Source organism: Seriola dumerili, unplaced genomic scaffold (assembly GCF_002260705.1).
Source record: "Seriola dumerili isolate Sdu_G_001 unplaced genomic scaffold, Sdu_1.0 BDQW01000283.1, whole genome shotgun sequence".
NCBI lineage: Eukaryota > Metazoa > Chordata > Actinopteri > Carangiformes > Carangidae > Seriola > Seriola dumerili.
The window spans coordinates 832,053-843,166 of NW_019174538.1; the positions used below are offsets into that span (position 1 = coordinate 832,053).

Consider the following 11,114-nt stretch of genomic DNA (forward strand, 5'->3'; position numbering starts at 1 on the left):
GAGTCTCTCCTCCACCTCCAGGTCCAGTCTTTACAGTAAAATCCCATGTAGACAGTAAAAGTAACACAGCACAGACTGAAACACCGTTTAATTTCATACAATCGTCTTTTATTTCATATAGAGATAAAGAAATATATCTGAAAGCTAAAACAGAAAAGTCTGTGGAACAGCCACAGTACAGAGAAAGAGAGAGACTGTCATTAGTGTGAACAAGATCTGTTGGTGCAAAAGAAGGGACATGAGGGAAATGAAACTCGTGAAAACTATTTCTTTAAAAAAAAAACCATTGTTGATTGTGAAAACAGAGCAGAACCATCTGTAATCTGTCCTTCATTTTAGGGCGGGAAAACAGCTTTCATCTACAAAGCATGGACGCTGGTGTTACCCCACAGTCAGTGTTTTACCAATGAGACTTTAAAAAAACTTAAAAAACAAGTCTGTGGTAAATCTGCAGTAATGACGAGATACTGGTGAACAGGAAAAAACACGCATGAACCAGATGTGTCACCAAATTGCAATGAGAACGTTTTGCCGCTTGTACATTGGCCACTACAACGTAACAACCACTGACATCATTCATTATCTTCACCTGTAGCCTCTCATCTCGGACTACACCGACTGCACATTGGCATTATTCATACAGACAGGATGTGACTGTGTGAGGATGTTTGGAGCCAGAACAAAAGGAAAAGAAAGACTGGAGAGGAGAACCGGAATGGAGAGCGGAGGATTGGCTGAAGGCTCAATCTAAAACATCAGACTCCCAACGACAACGTTCCTTCGCTTTTTCACAGATGAAATTACACAGCGTCACAGTTCATCTACAGGCGGCCATGTCAGAATGGGTTTTGCTGCATTGCAGGGGCCGGTTGCACGAAAAACACCTTAAGTTTTCTACTTAAGTCCGACACTTAAGGTTTAATTTCTCCTTAGGTGAGGGAGTTACTTAAGGCTGTTGCACAATATCTCTTTAAAGGTTTCCTTAGATAAGGAAAAAAAGTTAAGGAATTTACAGCAATGAGAGAGATTTTACAGCAGTAAAATTCTTCTGTTTCCATGGAGACCATTGATTTGCACTTGTGATACTTACTGGGAACTTTGGTTGCTAAGGTCTTTTGTGCGACAATTTTACTGACTTTAAGTGACTCCTTAACTTTAAGTCTAAGATTAGGAAGCTTAATTACTTAAGTGGAGAAGACTTAAGGTGTTTTGTGCAACTGGCCCCTGATATTTATTTTAAGATGCCAGCAGCTTAGCTAAAAAAAAAACATCATCTCCGTGGTAACTATCACGTGAAAGGTCTGAGACAATATAAAACTGTGATCTCTCTGCTACCGTCAGTATTTACTCTCAGTAAATGTTTGATGGCAGGAAGCAGTTTTCAGCTCAGCCTTCTCCACACTGACGCTGGATCTGAACCAGCTCTCATCCCTGTGTCCATTCATCTGTGTAAATACTATCATTCATTCATCTATAATTAAAGAACGGCCCCGCTCATCCAACGTAAACATCGGCTCGCCAAAGTAAGAGCACAGAGAAATAAACGAGCAGAAGGAACGAGGAGAAACACAGGATAGAACCCAGAGAGTTTCATCACACTAATATGGCTTATCACTTCCCTTATATAACACGTTTCCATCAGGTGAAAAGCACCTGCTTCTCATTGCTTGGACTTCATGAGTCAAAACTCAAACACGAGATATCTAATCTGAATTTGCAGTATTTGATGTTTTAATCTGGGACATGCTCCCGGATTACAACATGAGCACGTTTCAATAACAGAGTGGTGAAGTGATCTTTTTAGAAGGTCAGTGTTTTCTCAGCACATTTTACTAAACTGGAGACATGACAGACGCCTGGACGCCACTTCAGGGTTCCTGTATAGATGTTTTGGTTCTTCATTCATTATATTACGTTAGTAAAATTCAACTCCAGACACTGAGCCTGATGGTTTCCACAGAACCTCAGAGAGAACCCCACGGTGATGACGAGTCCGTCTAATATAAACTGCTCTATTCTCCAGAAATGTGAATACAATTTTTAAATGGCTTTTTTTTGGGTGGGTGGTGGTGGGGGGGTCGTCTCAGGTTGTCAGTTAAAGGCATTGGCTTCCTGTAAAGACACGACAGCTGTCAGACCAGGGACGATCTGCGGCCTCATTCACTGAGCTTGTTGTCTCAGGAAAACTGTCCGTGACATTTGAAGGGGGAGGGACGGTGTTAAATACGAGCAGCAGAGGTTCATCCTTCACTTTCTAACCACTTGGAAATTTTCATTTAAATTAAAAAAGACATTTTCAAGCTTGTGATCACAAGTTTGAAAATGTTTCATCGCCGTGATCGCAGCGTCTGAAATAATCGATGCAACTGACTCTAATCAACAGGGACAGGTGGGGAATTGGGAATTCACTGATTTAATTGTTACTATAACAGGATGCGACATCTGCAGTGATGATGTTGTACACGATGAATGAATCACTGACCTTTTACTCTGCATAGAATTTATGAAACGTTTTAGTTTAAACACTTCAGCTGCCCATCAACCTGCCAGGAAGATGATTCAGCTCAGCTGTGTGACTTTATGCTTTTAGAAATGACAGATGTTGCATGTGCAAAGATGTGACTGGGAAACATGCATCAGACTGACTGCTGATCGACGCAGGCATCCTCTGTCTATGAAGGCGTTTGTCCTCATGAGTCAGTGTCTGACACGTCACAGATACAAGCTCTGAATCTGAAACTTAAATCCTATAAATACCTGCAGTGTGTGTAAACCCAGCAAGGCTATTCTCTGCCCTCCTGCTGCACTTCATCACCCCTCTGTGTTTGTAATGGAGCCACATGACTAATAAAACCATGACAGACACTGACCACCTCCCTGTATATCATGCACTCGGATAACTGAAGAGCTATTCTTCAGATCCTAGAGGGTGGAAGTGTAAACGATGCAGGTCGACGCTCCAGGATCGGGCCTGAAATTAACTTAAAATTTATAAAACAAGAGGAATCATAATCACCATCCACAGATCTGTGTGTGAGTGTCATTCCATGAACATCGTCTTGTTAGTGCACAGAAAGTTTGGTTGTTTTTTTGATTTTGTTTAGTGATGAACAGACCAAGCGGAAAAAATAAAAATACCAAATTGTTCTCACTGAGCGACAATCTGGGGAATAAAAACAAACAAAAACAAAACATGGGTACACAGTCCATTTCTCTGCCTGCTGTTCCAGAGAGGCACCAGGCGGCAAATGGTCCTGGTCCGGAAAAACTCTTTCACCTGGCACTTCTTCAAATCTTGAAGTTTTGTATCGTAGTTCATCAGCAGGTCAGACCTGCAGCAGCTTCTTTATTCTGGTCCAGCAGCTGATGCTTCTCCTTCTTCCTCTGTCACATGTTTGGAACCAAAGGCCTGTGTCACTTGCAGCCATTTTCCTTCTTAGCACTTGTCAAACCGGTGCGCCGGGAGTTGGCCTTTCGTCGAGAATCGAGACTTCGGCGTGAGTCTCTGTCGCTTTCCTGTAGCAGGCGATCAGAGAACAAGTATGGCTGCTCTGGGAAAGATTTACAAAAAGAATATTGTACACCCATGTTGTTATTTATTTAGAAACCAAGAGAAAGAGACATGAAGCGGTGGACAGAGCTCTGAGAGTTGGATTAGCTCCAGACAAGACAGGATTTCTGACTGACGTTCTCTGTTTGCAGAAAGAAAGAGGAGTTAAGTGTCTGATCTGCTCAACTACACCGAGCATGAACAACCAAAACGTCTGAACTGAAAGCACTGTACAGTCTCCGCCTCTCTGGGCTTCACCATGACATTGACAGAGTGTTTGTGAGCGCACGGTTGTGTGTATGAACTGGTCAAAGATGTGTGTGTTGGTGTGTGTGATACTGAGTGTATGACTAATCACTGTCACTGAATATATTAGTATACTAGCCGGAGACGCTGAACGCTAGTACTCGCCAGTGACGCCGAACAGAGCGTGCGCATCTGTACACGTGCGTTCTGTTTGTTACGATCTAGAAGGTGCGTCCTCGAAGCTGATGATGCTGGACTCTGGGTGCTGGGCGCCGCTCGCGGAGGTCGCTCCGCCGCTCTGTGACATCGAGGATGAGGAGGTGGAGGTGAGGGAGGCGCCGACCGGTCCCCCCGCTGGTCTCAACGCGGAGGAGGAGGAGGGGTCTCGCCCACCTGGGAGGAGTGGCTGTGTGTCAGTTCTGACCTCGTCCTCATCCTCATCTTCCTCGTCGTCCATGCTGGGCCAGGCCGACTGGTCCTCCACGCGCTTTAGACGCTCGTTCAGAGCTTTGAGCGCCAGTTGTCTGGGAGGAGGAGGGAAAGAGAATTAATCATTAATGACAGAAACAATTTGTGATTGAGCAGCTGTGGGGTTCAGTGTCTCGGTCAAGGACATCAGGTGATGGGCACGATAGACTGAACGACAATAAATGTATCAGTGGAAACATAGGGGGAGATCAGGGTGATCTGAGCCTGTGGGGAGGTTGAGCCACCCCTTGTTTCTAGGCAACCATAGACAAAATTGGTCATGTGACCACACACTTTTGAAGAATCATCAGTTTTAAACACCAGGTGATGAAGAGGCTGATGGAAGAAGTGATGAAAAGAAGTTTGAAAAAATCTCATGCGTTTTTTAAGAGCTTCAGGAAGTTACAATATGAGGTGATACTGTTAGCCTGACATTAGCTCCAACGTTAGCCTGACATTAGCTCCAATGTTAGCCTGACATTAGCTCCATTAGCCTGACATTAGCTCCAATGTTAGCCTGACATTAGCTCCTACATTAGCCTGCGTTAGCTCACATTAGCTCCAACGTTAGCCTGACATTAGCTCTAACGTTAGCCTGACATTAGCTCCAACATTAGCCTGACATTAGCACTAATGTTAGCCTGACATTAGCACTAACGTTAGCCTGACATTAGCTCACATTAGCTCCAACATTAGCCTGACATTAGCTCTAAACTGCTGGATGACAGGTTTTTGAAAATAGCGGGGGTGGGGTCATTTGATCCGGACGGTCTGTGGGAGGTTTGTGATGGAGAGTCCATCTTCACATTCACACAGAACAGAAGTTTATGTTCTTTTTTGAACTTGATTTTGTTCAGAAAACTTTAAATCGGCCTGCTGAAGAAAACTGAAGTTGTAAACTTTAAGTAAAACATTTAAGAAGTCATTTAGTATCGACTCTGTCTTTCTTTGGTGTAGCAGGTGAAATTTTTCAGTTTTACTTTAGCGTAATCGATCATACAATTTACTCACATGTGGTTCAACTTCTCCTCTCTCACTCAAGTCATATTTTGAAAGCTGCTTATTTTAGAAGTGATTCTTCCCAGGGATGCAGCACATCCTGAAATATGTGGACATATTTTAGTTGGAGACGTCACTGCTCGCCCTCCCCCACAGCTGCGGCTCGCTGACAGTGACAGCGTCGGACTACTGACCTACTATCTACTGAGCATTTTATAACTCGGTGAGTTATAAAATGTTTCATGGATTTCTTGATGAAACTACAAGAGACTGTTCATATACAAATTGTGGAGCACAGACAGAAGTCCTATATTTTATCAATTTGCTTCAAATACTGAACCTCAAATTCAATCGTTTGTCAGAGATTCAGATGGTGGGACGTGTCAGGAAGCAGTTGGATTATGAACACGTTAAAAATCATCTGTAATTCTAATAATATTCCTGCAGATGTAAATTCAACCCTTAAAGGGAAAAACAACAGCTGCTTTGTAAAGTGTCCTCTGTTAAATCAGACTGAGAAAGTTCTCAACTACTGTAGTTAGTTAGTAATAAAAAAAACACACACACTTTTTTAAGATGGAGGAATGAAACACATCATTTGTTGATTAAATCTCCCTCTCATCCTGGAGAAGTACCAGTTATTCTTTAAATCATCACCACAACCTTAATTTCCCTTTCAGCTCTCAATCAGCAGCTGATCATCCAGCAAGCATTCAGCCGCAGCCTCAGCTTCACTCGCACGGCGGCCATGTTTGATGTGTGTCAGACTGGAGGAAGGAGACACTGAACAGAAGATGAGTCGTGATGCAGAATGAAATGTAATGAAACCAGTTACTGGAAGGAAGTTCACACTACACACAACTGAGCAGCTGAGTGACGAGTCAACAAACTGACCCACTGTTCTTTAATATGTTTCTCATGATAAGTATAAGGTGTGTGTGTGTGTGTGTGTGTGTGTGTGTGTGTGTGTGTGTGTGATTGTCACAGGAGCAGAAATGCCCCTGACAGCTTGAAAGTAGGAGTTAGTGAGTGTGACAAAAAGTGTGTGTGTTGTAGAGTGAGAACATGTGTGAACTGTGTGTGAAGGGTGTGAGAGAGAGAGAGAGAGAGAGAGACAGAGAGAGAGACAGAGAGAGAGAGAGAGAGAGAGAGAGAGGCGCTGCAAACCTTCCCTGAGTAAATACAACAACACTGTGTCTGTGTCTCTGCTGCTTATTAACTGTAAGGGTGTGTGTGTGTGTGTGTGTGTGTGTACTTCTTATACCTTCATAAATTCTAACCAATACAGGGTTTTTAATGACGATGGTTTGATATATTATTTGACAGTATTCTGCTGATGAAAGTCATGTGATACGAGTGAAAGCTCCAGAATAGTTACTAAATATACGGACAACTGACACAAGGGGAGTGACTCACACAGTTTGTGTGAGTCACTCCCCTTTGGCGGGAGGCTGCGTCCATCAGGATCAAAACCTCTCGCCACAAGAACAGATGCACATTCCCCCAGTCATTCTGCACATTGAACATATTTGTATTGTATAATCTTTTACTATAAATATTTTATGACATTGTTAATTTATATTTATATTTAAGCTATCTGCCCTGCAGTACTTTCTTGTTTTGTTTCTATTCTTTTCTTTATGTTTGTTGTTATGAACCAAAAACACAAGGTAAATTCCCTGAACGTTAAAAACCTTCTCGTCAATAAACCAGATTCTGACTCTGAATGTATCAGATCAGTGTGAGCATGTGAGCACGCAGGTGTAAATGTTTAACGCTCTGACTCACCTCCTCCTCTCGGCGTCCTGTGGGTCTGTCCCCGGCAGGCTGATTGTGATGGAGGACGGCGCCCCCACGTCGTATCTCTTCACCATCTTCCTGCACACCTTTATCTTCACCAAGGCGGCGTGGACCAGTCCCGCCAGCAGCCCCACGGCCGGCTGCAGCGCCTCAGGGAAGAAACTTGCAAAGGCAAAGTGGTCGGACATGTCCCCGCGGCCGCGGCTGTGCCTCTGGTAGAAGCGCAGGTAGACCCAGCCGGACAGGGCGCCGTAGCTGTACGCAGCCAGCGGGGCGGAGCTGTCGAGCAGCCCGGACAGGCGCAGTAAGGCCAGGAGGAGGAGGACCAGAGCTGGCGCTGCTTTGAGCCTCACCTGAGATGAGAAATGAGAAAAATGTAGCTCTTGTGAACAAGAATGATCAGACAAAGAGACAGCTACTGGTCTGACCACCGCCGCTGCCAGTTCCCAGAATTCACTCAACTCAGCTGGATTCAGGAATGGGAACACCAAACAATAGCTGGTTACATGCCAGGGTGGCGGGCGGGAGTCACATCAACATGTACAGGCGTTCTGATGAACATTTCCTGACCTGCTCAGCTGAGACGAGAGAGACTGAGAGACGTAACCCAGTTTTATACAAACACACAAAAAGCAGCAAAAGCCAAAGTGATGGCAGCTCCAGCAGAGGAGCCTGGGAGCTTTAGAGATGTGACATAATGTGTGTTACAGCAAAAACAATAAAGCGTTATCTGGATGCTGAGTGTACACCGCTGCAGAGGAGCATCAGATTTAATCTTCAAATGTAAATGAACAGATCAGCTGTCGTCAGTAGAAAGAGAATCACATGTTTAACCAGAGAACAAACACTCACAGGCCTGTCAAACACTGGCTTATGTGGCTTCAATAAACTAGCATGATCAGTTGGTACATAGTAACCCCACCCCCCCGTCTGTGCAATGCCTCCTGAGCCGCACAAACTCCAGTGCAGAGATGTTTTTCATCCAATGCTGCTCCTTCTTTTCTCCAAACACACCTTTGGTGATTGCGGCCGATCGTCTTGACTTCCACAGTTTCGCTTCGTGACATTTCAGTCAGTGGAAGTTTGAAACTGGAAACACTCTGATATCTTTTTATAGCCTCTGCTGCTTTGTTTGCGTCAATTAGCTTCATGTGCAGATGCTCAGAGGAGCTCGTGGTGGTTGAGTGTCACCACAGGCTTCGAAGGGTCAGAGAGTTTCGTAATATTGTAATTCTTGCAGTAATCAACAGAGACAATATGTTTGTGGACATTTTCAGGCAGGAGACATTTCAATGCTGAAGCTTTGCAAATTACAAAATGTACTGTTTACAGACTTGAACGTGAATGTTTCCGTTTTTACTTCACTGATAAAAACACATTGATTTTTTTCCTGAATGAAGGATTTTTAACTTTTAATCAGTGTCTCAGATTTCCTTTTGACTCCAAACCAACTACATGAACTTCCTTCACAAAGAAAACTGGAGAGTCTTTGTTTCTTTATTTTCACTCGACTACTTTCCCTTTCCTTGAAGAGCAGCTGATTTTTTAACTTCAACATTACCACTGTGACTGTTTTTGACCCAGTGCAGCATCTATCCTTTTTCTTTACATGTATAAATATGAGCTCAAATTGCTGTCATGTCGTATATGTGGTATTTTATGTTTAATGCTGTATTTTAATCTGCAGTGTGTTTGTATGGCTGCTCTCCCGGTCAAGAGACTTTTATCTTGATGGGACTTCCTGCTAAAATAAAGGAAAATAAAGTAAATACTTCACTGATTGATGCAGAGGAACAGGTCGTGTGCACCTCAAGGCAAACTGGCACTTTGTCTTTACACTGGAAAATCTTCTGTATCGATTCCGAAAATCTGAGTAAATTTAAACTAACTAAACAAAGTGCATTTTATTTTATTTTCCAAATGTAACTGGGGGCATCGTGGATGTGAGCTGGCCTTATTCTGACATTCCTGTACATTCTCAGTTCAACTCCTCACTGGTGTAACGGTCTGGTGTTATTTACAGAGGAGCATGACCCCTGCCAGAGATGAAGTCTGTTATCTGTGTGAGCCTCACCTGTGGCACTCTGAGGACTGTAGTATCCCCCATGGTCTGCTTCAGCGCCACCAGGACACCTCCGAGGAACCCGGCTGCTCCGTGGACCCGCACAGCAAACAGGAAGTCCAGGTCAAAGGTGGCCACGTAGGTGAGGAGGTAGGAGAGCCCTGCCAGGAGGCCCGCGGACACATTAACCACTGCAAAAAAGATCAGGAGCTCCAGAGCACCCCACAGAGGCTCCAGCAGGCGCCCACACGCCATAACTGTCCCAACATTGGCCACCACCCCCCAAACATGCTGCTCCACCACCCCGTGGGTCACCAGTGTCCACACCCAGAAGTTGGGTGGAAAGAGGTAGCCCGGTGTCACCCCTAGGGCGTACGGAGTGTCGACGGCCCATGACAGCAGATAGAGGAGCACCACAACAGCACTTATACTCTTCACCACCACACTGGTGCTGGCCAGAGCAGCCAGGAAGTGCTGCCGTGCCACCGGCAGGTAACGATTCATGGTAGTCTGTTGTGAAGAGGATCCTTCTAGAGGGGATCGAGATGGCAGATGCAGCAGATGTTGGATGCTGGTGTGAGATTAACAATGCCAAGCAGAACAGGTGACACCTGGGAGTCCTGTCAGCATCAGAATCCACACCTCTCTGTGAGCCTTCATCCGGGACACTGTCTCTCAGCTGGTTGGAGATACCTCAGGTGATCAACTCAGTCCAGGTCTGTTCTTTCTGATCAGCTCTGTCAGTCTTTATATTAAAAATCAATACGTGACTTATGTCTAAGTTTCTGTAACAGTCAAAGAGTTGAGGAGACAGAGCGAGCGTCTGATCCTCACTGGGTAACAAACTTTGCACCGCAGCAGATAAGCAGCCTGGAGCTATGATAACCTTAGAGAGGAGACCTTCTGATCCTGCTGCCGAGCTGGCGACCTTCAGTCGGCCTGGACGACTTCACAACAAACCGCCACCGGCTCTCAGGAAGGTGGCAGCGGACAAATATGCAAATCCTGAAAGGAATACACCTGAGTACCTACTTGTTCAGAGGAGCTCGGCTGCACTAGCTTGTAAACACAGGACAGCTAATGTTAGCTAGCTGTCAAACTGACACCGTCTTGAGTTACGTTGATTTACACCCGCCGCCGAGGAGCGGGAGAGGTTACGTCTTCGTTTGACGGTAACACGGAGCAGTTAGCTGCGGTACAACCCGATCGATCACACCGGTCCACGGAGCTCCGGTCCCGGTCCTCTCTCGGCCCGGTGACTACCGGGCTAGCCCGAGGATTTCCCGTAGTTAGCAACAGGCCTCCAAAACAATGTTGGAGACGTTTCTGGACCCGCGTCGACTCGAGAACAACTCACAGGTTTTCTAAAGTCCCTCCGCGTCATTCGACGGTTTAATAGTTCCTCTGTGTTTTCAGAGCAGGTCGGCGGAGAAAATTATTTTATGTTAGCAGGCACTCCTCCTCCCAGTTACAGCACTCAGATACTGCCCTGCGCTGTCTGCCACCGTCATCAACAATCAGGGAAAAAACGTCAAGTCACGTAACTTTCGAGCACCAGAGCATGCTGGGAAATAGAGTTTTCAGCAATGGACGTCTGATTCACCCCCAGTCCTCCACGCTGGCAACAAAAAATAAGTTTAGTCACGTCAATTAAATAAATTAATTAATGAATAAATACAGCCATGAAATAAATCCTGAAATAAATTAGGTAATATATGTAGAAATATATAAAAAATGTAAATATAAATATATAAGTGAGTCAACAAATAAACAAATAAATAAATACAAAAATAAATGAATAGCTGAATAACTGATTCAGTGCTGTTCTGGTGCTGTTGTTTTGGTCTGAATCTGTGAAATAACCACGCCCCCTCGTTTGAGTATAAATAAATTAAATAAAAAGAGCTGGAAAATAAATTAATTTTAAGATTGAAGTCCCCCGAAATAAATAAAAATGACATTTTTAAGATAAAAAACTATTTATTGATT

The 11,114-nt window shown here is 44.4% G+C and overlaps 1 protein-coding gene across 1 annotated transcript; it reads right to left on the reverse strand.

Moving 5' to 3' along the window:
* Nucleotides 1–1,249: 1,249 nt before the first annotated feature.
* Nucleotides 1,250–10,616, reverse strand: tmem115 (transmembrane protein 115). The gene is made up of 3 exons (XM_022757530.1): nucleotides 9,138–10,616; nucleotides 7,052–7,416; nucleotides 1,250–4,320 (listed from the first exon to the last, which is right to left on the reverse strand). Exons 1-3 carry the CDS (start codon nucleotides 9,627–9,629, stop codon nucleotides 4,011–4,013), a joined length of 1,167 nt encoding a protein of 388 aa, XP_022613251.1. The 5' UTR covers nucleotides 9,630–10,616; the 3' UTR covers nucleotides 1,250–4,010.
* Between the last annotated feature and the right edge of the window lie 498 nt (nucleotides 10,617–11,114).

Bases quoted from the DNA above. Each gene is read 5' to 3' on its own strand.
- tmem115 (XM_022757530.1), bottom strand. From the start codon at position 9,629: ATGAATCGTTACCTGCCGGTGGCACGGCAGCACTTCCTGGCTGCTCTG. The intron at 7,417-9,137 runs GTGAGGCTCACA...TTCTCATCTCAG, and splicing joins CAGTCCTCAGAGTGCCACAG to GTGAGGCTCAAAGCAGCGCC. The intron at 4,321-7,051 runs GTGAGTCAGAGC...TCCTCCTCCCAG, and splicing joins CAGGACGCCGAGAGGAGGAG to ACAACTGGCGCTCAAAGCTC.